The 18,029-nt window shown below is 38.2% G+C and overlaps 1 protein-coding gene across 3 annotated transcripts in view; it reads left to right on the top strand.

Moving 5' to 3' along the window:
• The first annotated feature begins 2,961 nt into the window (after nt 1-2,961).
• Nucleotides 2,962-18,029, top strand: part of XPO1 (exportin 1) — a 46,965-nt gene continuing 31,897 nt past the window's right edge. The window contains exons 1-5 of one of the 3 annotated variants that reach the window (XM_076000818.1): nt 2,962-3,016; nt 3,875-3,900; nt 7,747-7,878; nt 13,047-13,148; nt 16,578-16,650. In XM_076000818.1, the coding sequence (XP_075856933.1) occupies nt 7,753-7,878; nt 13,047-13,148; nt 16,578-16,650 (301 nt within the window). In that variant the 5' untranslated portion in view covers nt 2,962-3,016; nt 3,875-3,900; nt 7,747-7,752. Of the gene's footprint in view, nt 3,017-3,874; nt 3,901-4,057; nt 5,304-7,746; nt 7,879-13,046; nt 13,149-14,242; nt 14,307-16,577; nt 16,651-18,029 lie in introns of those variants that run through there. The other 2 variants (XM_012764860.3, XM_012764862.3) reach the window with 2 other exon arrangements.

Here is an 18,029-nt window from a genome sequence, read left to right as displayed (position 1 = left end):
AATCCCAGATGGTCTGGGCAGTGGGGTTATTGACGTTATGTAGCCATGTAGCTTGTTGAAGGAAAATATTTGCCCTTTGCTCTACCTCCCCTGAAACACTAATGTAGATGCAACAAGCTGTGTTTGCAACATCACTTACCACTGCCTGTTCAGCCAAAATGCAACCTGGTTATTCTCTTATATCCCAGATGGACAGAAAAGATCTTTTCCAGGAGGAGGAGGGAGTACAATGTAAACATAGTGAACAACTAAGGCAAAATGCAAGTTTGGTTAATAACTATGCAAGCGACTTGATTCTAGCCACTAGGAAGCAAGCAAAGGATAACCAGTAGATTGTTAGGAAAATACTAACAAAAGATTTATAAGAGGAAAGTAACACACTCATTTTAGTCATTTGAATGTGGGTGTTTCTTGGCCTTTAAAGCTGTGCATGTTAGGTGAACTGGAGTGTCTACATGGTCTCAGCCAGAGTGAATGTGGATATTCGTGAGTGTGCCCTGTTTCGCGGCGAAGGCTTTGCCACCCTTGACCTTGAACAGGAATAAATGGGTAAATCATTTTACTTGTTTTTATTCATTTTTTTAAGTGTATGTGTAGCTCACATGTATTTTAATGTTTAATGTTAGAAGTGTTTGGGGTCTTTACTTATGTTTGGTGATGTTTTTATGACCAGAAATATGCTGTAGGAACATAACTCTTGATCAGCCTATGGTAAAACTGGTTTCATTGTACATCCTTTCCCTTAAAGTCAATTTTCAAGCACCTGTTGATGATGTTATGTGAGGACTTACTGTATTTGGATGTAACTTACACATATCTTCCCATATCATCTCTAGATTATTTACAAAACCTAGTACATGCTGTGTTTTACACTATATTGTTTTTTAATTTGTAATTTTTTTTTTGTTGTTGCATCCCCCCCAATATTCTTCATCTGAGGTTGGTTGAAAACAAGAATCCAGGCCGGGTGGCTGTAATCCTAGCACTATGGTAGGCCCGGGAGCATGGATCACTCAAAGTCAGGAGTTCCAAAACAGCCTGAGCAAGAGTGAGACTTGTCTCTACTAAAAATAGAAAGAAATTAATTGGCCAAGTAAAAAATATATATATAGAAAAAATTAGGCGGGCATGGTGGCACATGCCTGTAGTCCCAGCTACTCAGGAGGCTGAGACACAAGGACTGCTTAACTACACAAGCTTGAGGTTACTGTGAGTTAGCCTGACACCATGGCACTCTACTCAGGCAACAGAGTGAGACTCTGTCTCAAAAAATAAAAAATAAAAAACGAGAATGCAGAAAACCCCATGGAAACAGAGGGCTGACTGTATATCATATACAGTACATTATATATATATTATGGTTTGATATTATTTAGGCAATGAATAAAAATTTAGGCCTGAAAGTCATATAATACCATTTTGGTACATTCTAAGTAAGCATTTATTTTTGTTTTAATGGAGGGAAAGGGGGTAATTCCTAAATAATGCTTTGGTGTTAGCCATCATGCATTGTGAGTGAAGATTTCCAGAACTGTGTTTATTTAACAAACCATTTATCCACCTCCTGGTGGCATAATGGGCCTAGCAAATTTTGGTGGGCTGTTTACTCTTTTTTTTTTTTTTTTTTTGAGACAGAGTCTCACTTTGTTGCTCAGGCTAGCGTGCCATGGTGTGAGCCTAGCTCATACCAACCTCAATCTCCTGGGCTCAGGCGATCCTACTTGCCTCAACCTCCCAAGTAGCTGGGATTACAGGCATGTGCCACCATGCCCGGCTAATTTTTGTATATGTATTTTTAGTTGGTTAATTAGTTTCTTTCTTTTTTTAGTAGAGACGGGGGTCTCTGCTCAGGCTGGTTTCCAACTCCTGACCTTAAGCGATCCACCCGCATGGGCCTCCCAGAGTGCTAGGATTACAGGCGTGAGCCACCGCGCCTGCCTGTTGTTTACTTTCTTAAGCAAAGAACAATCTGTGAAGCTGACTTAGAGAAAAACTTAGGAACAAGAGAGGCAACCATGTGAAGGGCCACGTGCGTGTGACTTTCACAGAAGATACTATTTGGTGAAGATGGAGTACGTGAAGAGCAGCCAGGGTGAAAGGAAAAACTGAGCGTGTGGCAGACCCAGGGCACCAGGTAGGACGCAGTTGGCATGCACGCTTACCCAGCAAAAATACGTGCCGTTAAACCAATTACAGGAATTATTAGTGTTTTAATTGTTAGGAAGGGTTGGTTGTTGAAGCAGCCAGATACCAGCCACAGTTAAAATTTTAAGACTTCCCCCAAAACTGTTTAGATATCTTTTATAGTACTCTGAGGTCACGAGGTGCCATGAAGGCACGCTGGCACCTAACCCAAACCTGTTTCCCCGTTACTCTCATCTTCAACTCCCTGGCTCCAAACCCAGGCCTCTAAAATGGATTAGAAAGATCCGGGGCCTACAACTGGTCTCCGAAGTGTTCTTTTCGCTCCTTTCCCCATCCCTCCTGTATTTAAAAACAACTGGTTGTGCCGTCCCTTTCCGAGCGCAGCCCCCATGCGAGGGGCGGATCCTGATGCCGGCGGGCTCAGGCCCCCGCAGGTTGGCGGGAGCCGGCGGGGACGGGCCGGTCGGGTCCAGGGAAAGCAGAGCGAACGATGCCGCGCGCCCAGCTCAAACTCGCGCCACCACCAGCTCACGAGCAGCGCCCCACCTTCTCCGTCACCAAAGGCGCCCAGCCAATGAGCACGGCAGAAATGCCGGGCCTGCGAACTAAGCACCGGGAGGGGGAGCGGCGGGAGGGGGAAGGGCAGTCGAGGGCGGGCTGCATTTGATTGACAACTCGCTCGAACCAATCCCCCACGCAACTTCTCTTCGCTCTCCTCTCTGCACAGCTTTGCTTTTCGTCCCACCTCCTCCTCCTCCACCCCCCTCCTCTGGCCTTTTCGATCCGCCCCACTTCCCTTCCCCCACTCTGCGGGCAAATCGGGCTGAAAAGAGGCGGGGGCTGAAGCAGCGGGCTCGTGTGGAGCCTTGAGGTGGGATTGACAGACTTCCGGGCCAATAACAAATAGGCTGATGGCGCGGCTGTGGCTGGAACCGACCAATGGGCGGGCGGGCTGGGGGCGGAGGCCCAGGTTCCAAACGCTCCGCGGCGCCATGGGCTGAAAACTCAACCGAGATGGAATCTCCCAGTCTGAACCGGTTTCAACCGGTTCCGAGTTTGAGGCACTAGGAGGAGGGGGAGAAGCGGCTGCAGCGGCCGCGGCAGGAGCAGCGGGAGCTACAGCATCAGCAAGAGCAACAGTAGCTACAGCCCCGGCGGCGGTGCCTGTTCCAGTCTTTGCTGCTGCAGTCCGTGCAACCACCCAGAGGGGGAGGGGGGAACCACCAGTCGCTGAGGAGCAAGAGAAGGGGGGAAAGTTTAGGCGAGCCTGGGTGGGGGGGCCCAGCGCCGGAGCCGCGTGAGAGAGGGAGCCGTATTTTGGTAGGGGGGAGTCGGACTGCAACTGGCAGCAGAGCGTCCCCCCCGACCGTGTGGACTCTACACCCCCTACTCCTGCTGCTTCTGCTGCCGCCTGTGGCTGGAGGGTCCCCCTGGGGCTGAATCTTTGGGACTTGACCCTATTCCCCTCCCCCTTCCCTCACTCCCCAGACGGGCGGGAGCATTTATTCCACAGATTAAATTCCCCTTCTTTTTTTAGGGGGGGCGGGTGGGTGTGTGTGTTGGGGGGAGGTGTTTCCTGAAATAGTAAATATTATTGAGCTTTTTTTGCCCTTTTCCTCTTCGTTTTTTTAATTTCCTTTTTTAAGGTGGGAAAACTGTGAAACCCACCTTGATTCCTCCCCTCTCCCCCCTCCCCACCATCCCTCGCCCTAATCCCTCGACAAGGAAGGAAGGAGCGGTTGTTTCGATCTCTGGGTAAGTCGACTGTGTCTTCCGGGCCGAGGGTCGGGCGGCGGCGCGGCCGGGAGGGAGGAGGCCGGCGTGGGGCGCGGCGACGGCCGCGGGAAGCGAGCCTGGGACGCGGCGGCGGCGGCGGGCGGGCCGGGGGCGCGCCGGGCCCACGGCGGAGCCTGCGATTGAATGGAGCTGCTTTTGCCGCTGGGGGATGCAGGCGGGGAGGCGGCCGCGGGAGGGGAGCGCTTGCTGGGTCATTCGCGTGTGCGGGTGGCGGTGGAGAAAGGCGAGGAGCGTGATAGTGAAGCGGGGCCCGCGCAGGGTGAAAGGGCTTCCCCAGCCCTTTGGGCTGGGGAGAAGTTGGGGTGCTTTTAGGAACATCTCTGTAAATTATTAGGAGTGGAAGTTTCCAGAAATATTTAGTGCAGCAGCATTGAAACGTCCGCCTGCATCACGTGGCCCCCTCAGTGGAGAGCTTGGGATGGGGGAGGGAGGGGCTGCTGACTCTCTGCTCCTCCAGCAAGGAAACTCGAAAGCTTTCTGGTTTTTTGCAGAGTGAGATATAAAGTAGGAGAGATTAATTTTTCAGTGGCTTGCAAGTGGGATTCCGTGTTGTAATTTCTTTTCGGTGGCTTGAGTGTGTTAAGTTGGTCGACTCATTTGCTGCTAGCATTGTACAGTGGATGATGCCCTGATTCTCCTTTATTCCGATGTCTCCGAGTTTGGGGTGGGTGGGAGGAAGTGGTATAGTAGAGGAAGCACTAAATACTTGCCCAGCCCAGACCTCCTCTGATCACGCCGAGGCCATGCTGCATAGAGAATGGGGCGGTGAACTTAAGGCGCCTGGTCTAAATGCCTCCTCCGAGTATGGGCGGGGTGAGTGCGTGCTCCTGTGTGCTATAGTTAGAAGTGCTGCAAATCGGTTCGGGTGGGAAGCGAAGCGAGGGGAGGGCGGGCGCTATTGAGGTGTGTTTCTCGTGAATGAAGCAGGCGATTGCCCACACACCTAAGTAGCAGTCTCTGGCCTTGTACTGACTTGTTTTTTTTTTTTTTTTTTTCATCTAGTGTGTAGTTACATTAAGCAGCGGTTATGATTTTCTGGGTTTTGGATAAGTACTGCCAGTGAATATATTTTGGAAGTCACTTGTAGAGTCACATTATCTATTAAGGTGGATGATCCTTAGTATTATGCTATCCAGTGAGTGGATTTTAGGATTGAAAGGCCTAAAAGGAAAAGAGCGTTTGTGGTTAACACCTCTCCCACTATGGCTGTTAGTTGTCTGCCTGATTGTGTATCTTAAGCGTGTGGGACAGTGCTGTTAGTGGAAAGAATGTTTTGGAAGCTATTTGATTTGGGGGGACTAAATGTGCTTGGCATTGACTACAAAGCCGCCATTTCTGTACTACGTGCAGTTCAAGAATAGGTAGGTCATTTCGAAGATAGCCGTTAGTTCTAAGGGTGGCAAACTACTGTATTTAAATGCTTCTATTCTGAATCTTGTTTTTCACATGAATCTAGCTTGGAGAACTCTGTAAGGACAATGTATTTAAAAGTGAAACTTTCTACTGAGTCACTTGACTCAATCTTTTTTGTTTTGGCAATAAATTATGACTGGTAGGAGTAAATAGAAAAAAAGTTTGTTCACTTTTAACAAAAAAAAATCGAAAACTTGCTACATAGATCTTGGTACTTTGTGGAGATTTCTTTTAAGCCTTAATTTTTAAGATTATTCTGATCTTTTAAAACTTTATGGTACTTGAAGGTGGAAGAATATTTACACATTTATTGATAGAATGTATGTTTTCTGTCATGTTAGTATTTAGATCTCAGGTTTTTTGTGGCGTGTGGCAAGTGTTCTGTGGCTTAAAAAACACATTTGTTTAATACCTGCTACAAAGAATTTTGAAGTCTCATCAGTTATGTCAGTAATCAAAAGTCTTATGAGGAACAAAAAATTCTTGAACTCTTAATTTCTTGATTTTTTTTTTTTTTAACGTTTTTACATTATGCCTAACATAAGTGACTCATCTTTTGGACTTCTAATTTGTTGTAACAGACATTATCTTTAAATAAGGCATTAGCATTAAAATTGAAATTGCTGCCATTATTAGGAGCATTTTTGAACTTCTGTAAAATGAGCAGGAATGTCTTTTTTCCCCCAACCAAACTAGTTTATCCAAACACAATGTAATTAAATTAGCCACTCATTTTCTGATCCTGGAAGGGGAGAGGAGAGAAGGTGGAGATGACCATCTGACCTTGTTAGTTCTAAATACACTAAACCAGGGGTTTCATGAATAGCCCTCAGGATGTCCTGAGTCCTCTGTAATTGTATACAGAATTGAGTTTTTAAAATTAGGTTAGAACTATTGTGTTTCTCTTATATTAAGGAGGCATTTTGAACCCCCCAAAAGGTTAAGGACTGCTGATTCAACCAGTCAGACTGGAGTGGCTTTGGCGTTGAAGTAAAAGCAGAGGAAGATTTTTATAATTCTGGGCAACAAAAATGTGGATGTATGCCAGCATCTTAGAGGAGAATCCTCTTAAAAGGATAACATTGCATATGAACCCCAGTAGGTTTTAGCCAGTACATATTTGAGGTGAAGTAGCTAATTTTTCTGTTAGAATTTGTTTTTGTTTTGGGAATAGGCATGGGTTTACAGCTTTTTTTTTTTTTTTCAGGCCCATTCATGTACTTGTAGGGTTTACAGCTTTTACCTTGCCAGTGAATATTTTGGGAAATTTTAAAAAATCTTGTTTGGCATAGTGCCATAAAGATTTTTTCTAGACCATATATTCAATCAATGTGTGTCCTTGTAAATGTAATTTTAATCCCCAAATTCATTGAGAATTGAAAGAAACAAATTTGAATGGTTTAATTCAGTGCTAAGCTAAGTTCTGTAGAGGTGAAGGAAATTGATACCAAGATTTGTGAGTCTTGTGATTCCTATTTATCACTGATGTATATAATAAGAAATCTTGTATGTCTACAGTTAATTTTTAATATTGTCTTTGTAGCATATCTTAAAAATTAAGATAATGTGAAGTGAGTTTTTATTGAGCTCTACAGAAGACCCTGCTAAGGAAGAAAAAAATCACATTCACTTGAACTTAATCCATGATTAAAAGTTTTGCATTGAGACTTGGAGTTGTATCAATTTTTAGGCCCATAAAATCCTCATAATGGATTCATTTTATTTATTTATTTATTTATTTATTTAGTTATTTATTTATTTATTTATTTATTTTTTTTGAGACAGAGTCTCGGTTTGTTGCCCAGGCTAGAGTGAGTGCCATGGCGTCAGCCTAGCTCACAGCAACCTCAAACTCCTGGGCTCAAGCAATCCTCCTGCCTCAGCCTCCCAAGTAGCTGGGACTACAGGCATTCGCCACCATGCCCGGCTAATTTTTTGTATATATATTTTTAGTTGGCCAATTAATTTCTTTTTATTTATAGTAGAGACGGGGTCTCGCTCTTGCTCAGGCTGGTTTCGAACTCCTGACCTCGAGCAATCCGAACTCAAACGATCCGCCCGCCTCGGCCTCCCAGAGAGCTAGGATACAGGCGTGAGCCACCACGCCTGGCCATGGATTCATTTTAAAAATAGGTTAGCATACTCTGTAGATGTTAGTAGAATAGTAAAATTCCTCTGGAGTCTAAAAACAAAAGTTGAATGGATTCTAATAACTAATGTAGTTATAACTAACTTCAGCTTCTGATATTTTGCTATCTTAGTTTTTTTAATAATTAGGTAAAGTCTCTAAAGTACTCATTAAAATATTTGTAAGAACATGATTGAAGTAAAATAACTTGGGTAGAAAGTTTTTGACGGGAAAGCTTCAATTTTTTTTTCATTTTTTTTCAGTAATCTATGCCAGCAATTATGACAATGTTAGCAGACCATGCAGCTCGACAGCTGCTCGATTTCAGCCAAAAACTGGATATCAACTTATTAGACAATGTGGTGAATTGCTTATACCATGGAGAAGGAGCCCAGGTAAAGTAGCCAACTAAAACCTTATAACATTACAGTGTAACAAAGTTGTTGAGTTTGGAATAAAATTTTAATTTATCGCCTTTTAAAAAGAGTATTCATTCCATAATTTACATTAATTTGGAATTATATTAATGAGATTTTGGAGAAAGAAATTGCATTATGTTTGACATGGTTAGAATGGGATGTTTTGGATTATTATTCTTAACACTTGTTCTGTCCTTAACTTCATGAAACTTTTTTTTTCCCCTCCTCCCTGCCCCATAAACCTTTTTGAATAGAAGATAGAGCCCAATGTTATTAAATGCTTTGTACTTTTATATATACTTGATGATACGTTTGGGGTTACTGTGATTCTTCTATTTTTGAAACACTTAAATTATAGAAGTACTCTACAGATAATGTTTATTTTAGAAATCCAATAATGCCAAGTACTTTTACTTTATTTGAATTTTAGATACCTGTCAAAGTGGTACTGTTAATATAGAGAATTATTTTAAACAGAAGCCATATTTTGATCGGTTTACGTTTTTTGTTTTTTTTAATCCCCAATTAAAAGATTAAGTGAGACAGGAATATGTAAAAATATAAATTATATGTGTCACAAGAAACTGGATATTCTTGGACCTTCCCCTGGTGGGGCTAAACACTTTAGGAATGAGTAAAAATGTCTGCAATTTGGTCAAAAGTCTTTTAAGGTGACAAACATCTAAAAGTACAGTTTTGTTGCCAAAGCAGTAGTTGCCTGGTTAGGTAATGTTAAGCTAGTAGATACATAATTTGTTACATTGTCTAGATATTTGTGCTTGTATAGTTAGCCCTCAGTGACATCACACTTTATTTTTTTATATATTTTAATTTCTATTTATAGTAGAGACGGTCTTGCTCTTGCTCAGGCTGGTCTTGAACTCTTGACCTTGAGCAATCTACCTGCTTTGGCCTCCCAGAGTGCTAGGATTACAGGCAGGCATGAGCCACTGTGCCTGGCCCCATCACACTTTTTAGAAACCCGAGGGGTAGATATAATGATGTCTTTTATAGATAGTTCCAAAAGCATGATGTGTAAGTATTAAGCATGCATAAATATTTCCATTCCCTTGTAAAATTCAACAATAGTGCTTTCACTATTATAATGAGAAACTTCAAAAGGTAAAAGGGCCACAGTAGTTCTAAGACTAGAAGAAATTACTCCGCAGTAATTCTGTAAGCTTGTTAGCCCAGGTTTATACTCCTAGGGGCTTTTGATCAGTATGTTCTTATCTTTCAAAGCAACCTTGCAAAAGTTGATACTTTGATACTTACTACACGTGTGATATAGTTGTTTTCTCATGCTGTATATTCAACATGGAGCTTTAAGCTTCATTTTTTTCTAACATGAATGTGTGGAAAACAGCTGCCTTTAGGGGAAAGTATGAAGTAAGATTGGATTCAACTTTGAATATATCATTGGAAGCACAGGTCTATAACCATTCGGAAGAAGGGCATTTAATTTTTCACGTAGAGTTCAGCTACTAATACTGTTTAATCTTTGTCCTAATAACTTAGTTCGCAATATCTAAAGGTATGAATAAACCAACATAGACCAGTGTTACTCTAAGGCTTGTAACTGGAAACTAGTGATAATTTTTATCAAGAATATATTATAGTAATACTGCTTTAAATAATGTTTCATAGTATTAAGAGATTGAATGGTTTGTTTTAACATTGACTTGTTAATAAAAAGTAGATGTAGAAAAGTATTTTTGAATATTTTTTATTTGTAAGGCCAATAGGTTAACTTTCCCAAAAGTAAAAGGATTTTATGTCTGTAGTACTTATGTCTCATGTGATGAATAAGGTACATAAAAGTAACTGGCAAACTTATATTTGTTGTATTATAAATGAGGAAACAGGTTTAGAGCTTAAAGCCAGGTAACAACTCCTTTTGTCCTCTAAAAGTCATGTCTTCAGACTTAAAGTTTAGTTTGCTACTGTTCACATACCACCTCCCTGGGAGTCTTACATCAAAGGAAAAGGAGTAGTAAAAGCTGTAGTGAAAAGCATGTTTTTAGTCTTAGTTGGAGTATAGGAAGTTCTCTAGTCATTGCTCTAGCTATTTTGCAAGAGATTGGAAGGTTAGTAATGAGGTTTGTTTGGAGCTCCTGACCTTGGGGGATCCTCCCACCTTGGCCTCCCAGAGCGCTAGGATTATAGGCCTGAGCAACTGAGCCTGGCCCTGGCCCTGGCCCTGGCCCTGGCCCATAATGAGGTTTGTAAAGCACCTATTACAGTGCCGGATACATAGAAGCCATTCTGATTAAAGGGTACATTTGGAAGTATGACAAAGACTTAGCAACATATATGATATAAACTGATTGTTTCAAAATATGTATGCTTTCTATTTTTTTTGCTCTTCACATAAAATACAATGGACTAATATTGGTAATTAAAATTTAATATGCTAATTCAACTTTTAAAGTCAACTGTCGGTAGCCTAACTTTTTTAAAGGACTACATAACTTTGGAGATGAAGAAATTAATTGGAAGAGTAGCTTTATTCTGTAGGCAGAACTTTTGCACACTGTAACATTAGGATTGCCTTCTGTTATAAGCATTTTTCTATTTTTAGGCAAGTAGACAGCCAGAAAAAAAGATATGGGGAAGAGTTAGATGTTTTCTCCAATATTGTGTTCTTTCTGCTAAGTATCTTGAACTCTTTAATCTATTGCTTAGCAACTAAAATGCTTTCACCATTCATTCAGTAGCACAGGGAGATGCTAGGTTTTCTCTCTTTAGTTTCCTTTTGTGTCTTTGTTTTTTTTTTTGAAATCCCTGCTGGAGTTTTAAGTTAACAAGGAATATTATGTAAGGATGGTGGGATTAGAATGCAAATAGTAGAAGTAATTTAAGAGAGTAAAATTACAACTAACAGGAAAGAACATGATTTATGCAGAGATTGAAATGAACGGTTGATAGTGTGGGAAATATTCACTTATGTGTAGAATGCTCATCACTTCAAAGGATGGGACAAAATAGCAACTTGACCGTGTTAATTTTTACTATGCATGGATCTTTGTTATACATTACCTCTAGATATTTGTTACTATTTTATGGGCAAGTTCACATCTCTAGTTAGGAATGGATATCTAGTTAGAAACTCTTGGTGCAAAATACTGCTACAATGTGCTTTGGCCCTAGATAACTTATATCACTGTTATTTCTGTCTTTTGTCATTTCTTATATGGGATAATTACACCTCCTTGGAACTATCAGTCCCTTAATGAAATAAAATAAAATTATATCTTTTGAGCTTACACTTAATCCCCTAATGTCTAACCCCAGACCCTCATTGAAGAAGCAGGCAACTGATTTTTGTTTCAAGTTCCACAGTGGTCCTGGTGGTTTTTCTGGCTAGAGAACTACCATATAAATTGTGTATCTCTAAAAGATTTTAAACATCACACAGTATAGTGCTAGTTGATGTATAGAAAAATCATTGAATGTGATATTGTATTTGCTACTTGAGGAAAAGATCATTGTTAACATCAAAGCCAAAATAAGCATTTAATTTTTTTAAAAGTTGGAATAAAAGCCAAGCTAAAGATAATGAGCTGTGCCAGAGATAGTTGAAGTAAAAATGCTTCCCACTCTTTGATGCTTTCTTTTTTATAACCATTGATAAAGTGTAATCTAAGAGAATGATAATTGACAAATTTCAAAACCATCAAACTTGGCCAGGTGAGGTGGCTCAGGGCTGTAATCCTAGCACTCTGAGAAGCTGAGGTGGGAGAATCATTTGAGGTCAGGAGTTTGAGACCTGCTGCAGCAAGAGTGAGACCCCATTTCTACTAAAAAATAGAAAAATTAGCCTGGCGTGGTCGTGTGCACCTGTAATCCCAGCTACTCCAGAGGCTGAGGCAGGAAGATCGCTTGAGCCTAGAAGTTTGAGGTTGTTGTGAGATAGGCTGACGCCATGGTACTCTAGCCCAGGTGACAGAGCGAGAGACTCCTTCTCAAAAAAAAAGATTATTGAAAAAATTAACTTTTAAATTATTATAACTTCAATAACTATAACTGATAACTTATTAACTTTTAAGTTATAAGTTGCTTATAACTTTTAATAGAAATAGGTAAAAGAAAAATAGGCAGGATCCAAAGTAGAACAGATTAAGCTGTTGATTCCTTGAAGAAAAATTGTCAGTAGAATTTAAAGCCTTTGGTAAAATGTGTTAATATATCAAAAACTTAAAATCATTAAAATGAAGCAACTAGCTATGTGGCTAGATCTTTAAAAACTATGTCAAATGGAAAAAGCAAACTGCAGAAGAAATTCTATAGTGTATTATTAATATAAAATTTAGGTGGTAATAACACCCCTGTTTATGAAATTCATACACATGCCATGAAAATATGGACAGGGAAAGACACACCAAATTCATGAAAGTGATTACTTCTTAAAGAACAAACAAAGGAAATCACACCAGGGAAAGGTACAAAGATGACTTCCATAAGTTTTAGTTCTTTTATGTTATAAAAAGAAGAAATTGACACAAGCACAATAAAATGTTAACATTTGTTAATATTAGATGATGAGTACATAGGTTTAATATTTCTGGGTTTACATTTTAAAAATATGAAAACAAAAATAGTTACAAAATAAGCTAAGATTTAAAATTTCAGAATGGAAAAATAGTGGGATTACAATAAATTCAAGAGACATAAGAGAAAGTACAAGCATCTTTAGGTTTTATGTATATCTATAAGTATTTGGGATTTTTAATCTTTGGACCTAGTTTTCATCATTCTTCCTATGAAATGTATTTGTAGATAAAGTTGGTTAGAGATATCTTGGTAACTCTTATAAAAAGCAAAGTGTACTGCTACATAATTTAAGTAGATATGAATTTTCATTGCTCTTGGTTATGAGAGGATTGGTTAAAATTAAGTTCAGCTTTGAGACTACCAAATAAACCAGATTTATCCATAAAAGGTATTCATTTTCAAAGAAATATTCTCATTTTAAATTGAACTTTGATATTTACATATTTTAATTTCTGTAAGGTCTTATTTTCTGATGTTTCTGAGTTGATACAGAATTACTGTCTTATTAGGATTTGTGCCTTACTCAATACATTTCATCTTAAATAATTGAAAAGAACAAGTTAGCTTAATTTTTTTGTATAATATTTTAGCAAAGAATGGCTCAAGAAGTACTGACGCATTTAAAGGAGCATCCTGATGCTTGGACAAGAGTCGACACAATTTTGGAATTTTCACAGAATATGAACACGAAAGTAAGCAAGTGGTGGTTTTAAAATCCATTATTTCTTTTCTTCCAGTCATAAACTTTGAGGAAGGTATCTCAATTTTAGTATTAACATTTGTTATCTCAAATTATTTTATATTGTTAACTTATTTCAAAATTTAGTCTTAAACATAGAATTAATTCTTGCAAATAGTCCTAAGAATTATGAATGAAGTTTTGTCATTGGGACTAGTATGCAAGGTGGCTTTTTTTTGGTTGTGTGTTTTTGTTTTTTTCTTTCTAGACTATGTGTATAGGTTTAAGTAGCATAAATTCTCAGTGTTAATTCAGAGATGAAACATAACATCAGAGGAATTATTTTGGGCAAGTAATCAATATAACACAGGCTAGGCATCTCCAACACCAAGTTGTGTGGACAGCTTAAAACCCTACTCCATGGTACCAATGTTTTTAATGGGACAGCACTCAGTTTTTATTTACAATTGAAAATGTTATAATTCGGGTCCTTTTTTCTTAAGTTTTGACAGAAGGGTTGATCAAAATGTGTTTTGACTGTTCTAGGCTTGATGATTCAGGCTTCTCTTTAAACTGCCTATAAAGTAATAAAATTCATGGCATTCTGTTTAATACACAAAAGGTTTCTGCTTAATATACATTGTGTTAAAACAGAAAATAGCCATGTTCACATCTGTTCTGAAATCAGACTGTTAATTAGCAGTTTTAAAATATTAATTAGTTTTGACATCTTGTAAATTTTAGGGCAAAAATACAGTCCAGAACTTCCTCAAAGTGCTAACCTTAAGTAACATAACAGTGTTTGCCTGTTTGCTTGCCTGGTAAATTTTGCTTTTTATACTGACAGACATTACTAATGTTTAAGTTGATTTATCAACAGTATTTTTAAAAACTCAAATTTGTCTTGTGAAAAATGAGATGATTAGAGGAACAGAAAGAAAGCAACAGGTAAAGAATTCTTCAATTTACATAAATTACAAATGATTTGGTGCTAAATTTATGCACTATGACATTTGGCTTTTATGCAATCATTTTTTTTTTCTTTAAAGATGTTAACACTACCTGATATTAATCATAATGTTCCATTATGTTGATTGCTTGTAATAGGAAGAAAAGGGGTGTCTTCCTGTGCAACTGACACAGCTAGGCTTTGACGGCAGGCCTCCACAAGGTCTACCCTTTTGATTCCCTTTAACTGAATTCTGTTCATCAATTGTTTTTGTTTCATGGGCGGTGGGAGGGGAAAGGGGAATTCAATGAAAATAAGTATTTCTAAGGGCTCAGTAGAAATTTCTACCATAGGGATCATTTCATGCATTTATTTTTTCATTTAGTCTTTGCTGTTATCTGTCCCTCATCTTCATAACTCAGCAGTGGATTTCTCAAGTTCTAAGATGTAAAGCAGAAGTGTAATTCTTTAGAATGTTTGCATTTTTTATGAACATTTCCAAAGTAGTCGTTTACGATTAGCTTTCAGCTTTGGCTGTCACTTCGGGTTTTTTAACCAAAATACATTTTTTCAAAGGAATGTGAATTCTCTTTATTTCAGCTGCATATGCAAAGTCTTTATGTCTAGGAGAGGTTGGGTGTTAAAATATTATGGTGGTGATATATGTGTTTCTTTGACCTAACCTGTGCAAAACTTTTATTGGGCTCCCTGCCTCAGCCTCCTTGGCAGAAAGATGAAATATGAATTGTATCTTGAGCAAGCTTATGCTACCTTTTTACAGTTGGAGAAAGGACTAGAGGTTAGTACATAGGCATTTTAGCTAACAAAGTATCAGACAGGAAGAAGTAAATGTTATAAATGAATGTAACAATAAAGGGGGGAACTTTTTAAGATTTTTATTATTTTGAACTGATATATTTATGGTGGGTTTTGTTTCTTATCTTTAAAGGACTTTTTAATTGAATATTAGCAAGAGGATACATTCTGTGTAGCAAGCAGTGCATTGTTTTGATTTATGAAATCTTGACAATCTGATTTTGTGCCTATCAAATTAAATTTTTAGGATAGTATGTTTTTAAAAGCTAATTTAGAATTTCGATCAGAAACTTGTCTTTTTTTTGCTTGTTAACAGTTTTCTGAGATCTAGATGTATAGAGAAATGTGTTCTTAAAAATGAACAGGTTAGAAAACTTCATTATTTACTGCTGATTATGAAACGTTTTAATGGCACCAAATTTGTAATTTCAGAATTTTGCTTTGGCTTGTTTTTATTTTGAAAGTCTTTAAGGAATGTTCTGTAAATGTAGGATTTTAGTTGAAATGGCAAAAATTTCCTAAAAAGTATGAAATGTTAAAATGAGAGAACAGCAAAAACATTCACTGTTTGAGCACAATGTAGTTTGGGACAGTCTATATTGTGCTTTGGATAAATTGAGCATTCACATGATCCCTTTGGTTGAAATACTAATGCTCCTATTTTATTGTGTAATGACTAACCATTTTAAAGATGAACTCTTATTCTCAGCCAAAACTTGCAATCTGGGGTTATATATTTCTATATGAATGAGTTTACCTTTCAGGTATTAAAGCTGATTCTTCCCTAATTCTTCCAGTTGAAACGTACCACATTTTTGACCCTTTTCTTCCTCCTGTCTATCCACACTAATTGGTGTGTCATAATAATAATTTCAGGTAGTAAATCCTGGAGCTTTATAAATTCTTACAAACACTGTTGACTATTTTGAGTGAGTAATCAGCAGGAGGGACAAAATGGCTTGAAAGTGGTATTTCTTTTTTTTTTTTTAACTTTCTTAAACACTTTTAGTTATAACTCTTATATTTAGGAAGGAATACCTGAAAGGTAGATACAGATTGCAACATGCATTTGTGTATTATTTTGACTGTGCACAAAAGTTTATCTTTAAATTAGTAGAAATAGCAACTGTAAGGGTGGGGTTAAAATTTAAAATAAACCCGTGGGTTGTCTTGCTGCTCCTTAAGTAACACACCAGTGATGCTTGTAAACACTTTCTATAGAAAGTATCTGTGACAATAATATTTGGCCAAAAGCTAGAGGATGGTAGGAAGCTTCATAGCATCCAAGCTGCTAAATTCTTAGGGCCTGGTCGTGTTAAAGTATGTGAGCCTATGAGCAGTCATTTATGCTGTGAATTCATATTTGGCTGCTACTTTTCCTTCTACAGATAATCCTATTTGGCTGCTAAAGGGCTTTTTATTTGGTTCTTCCTCCTGGTGTGAGCATGTATAAACAGCAGGACGTTACATAGAGTAGTAAACAGTAAAATGAGGAAAATGCATGAAAACTCAGTATATGGGTGAATAGATCCTTGTTTAATATATGTAATTAAACTTGGTAGCATAATGTTTTTGAAACTTTAGATGTAAATGTGTGAATGTCTGTCCATTTGTGAATCCTGAGAGTTCCCAGTCCTATAGCAATATATTCACATGGTTCTATTCTCCAATTTTCAGTATTATGGACTACAAATTTTGGAAAATGTGATAAAAACAAGGTGGAAGATTCTTCCAAGGAACCAGTGTGAAGGTAGGAAAATATTTTAAAGAATTATAAATTCAGAATTTTGTTATTCTTGGCATTTTTTATGATAGTTGAATATTGGGGGAAGACATAATGAATCTTCAGTATATTTTACTCTGGGGATTACTGCTTTCATGTGGCAAGATAGATGCTATATTGGGGGTGCGAGAAGGGAGCATGTTATTTTTTTGAAGAAAGAGGAGACCAGACTGGTCAAACCTTTTACAGTAAATATCGTGGTTAAAAATATGAATCAATTCATGGAGAGTCTGGAACATGTCTGAAGTGAATGAAATTTGAATGTGTGCTCTTGTACATTATTTTAAGTTTACCAGATTGTAACTGACAAGTAATAAGTATTGTAATATGTGGGATAAAATAATGTAAATTTGGGGAAAAGAAAAACCAAGTACTAAAAATCACAAGGATTTTATCTTTTGATTCTGAGGATGACTTATGAGAGGTTGATTTCTAAAATGAGGAAAGAGATCAGAGAATGAAGATGTGGTGATACCTGGTATTAATAGTTTAACTTTTCTCTGTACTATCTTGGGAAGAGTAGTCATAGTATGAGAAATATGAGGTGAGGTTACTGTCTTGAAATTCTTTGATGCAGTTACTTTTGGTTGTCATAAATTGCCTTTTAAACTAATTCACTTGTTTATCTCTGAAAAATATAAATAGAGGTCTGGATTTTATAATGAGAGATAGGTTTCTTCTGGTGGCATTTTCATTTAAAATGTCCCCTTTTATTATTTATTGGCCTTTAAGGTGCTGTCCTTCACCTGCTTTCTCATGTCGTCTTTATGGTGGGATAATGACTATGATTTACCTTGGCTATTCTGACTTAAACCTTGACAACTTTTTAGCACATTTACAGTTTATTAAGACAGAATTTTAAGGGCAGTAACCTTAATACACCACAAGGCACAGATTAAGAATGATAGTGCAGGAGTAAATAGTACATTCCAGAAGAGGTTCTCATTTGTTTAAATGTTTTATTGTGGTTTGAAATTATTTTAAATTAATAAGTACAGTTTTACTATGTGGCCCAAATAGATCCTCACTCTTCAGGAATCTTGGGAATAGATAGACATTCTTGTTCCTTTACTGCTATTGTTTTTTTTTTTTTTTTTTTTTTGAGCTAGAGTCTCGCTTTGTTGTCCAGGCTAGAGTGAGTGCCGTGGCGTCAGCCTAGCTCACAGCAACCTCAAACTCCTGGGCTCGAGCGATCCTTCTGCCTCAGCCTCCCAAGTAGCTGCGACTACAGGCATGCGCCACCATGCCCGGCTAATTTTTTATATATATATATCAGTTGGCCAATTAATTTCTTTCTATTTATAGTAGAGACAGGGTCTTGCTCTTGCTCAGGCTGGTTTTGAACT

Source organism: Microcebus murinus, chromosome 3 (assembly GCF_040939455.1).
Source record: "Microcebus murinus isolate Inina chromosome 3, M.murinus_Inina_mat1.0, whole genome shotgun sequence".
NCBI classification, from domain to species: Eukaryota; Metazoa; Chordata; class Mammalia; order Primates; family Cheirogaleidae; genus Microcebus; species Microcebus murinus.
Note: the sequence above shows the minus strand (reverse complement) of the source record. Positions and strands in the feature narration are given on the sequence as shown.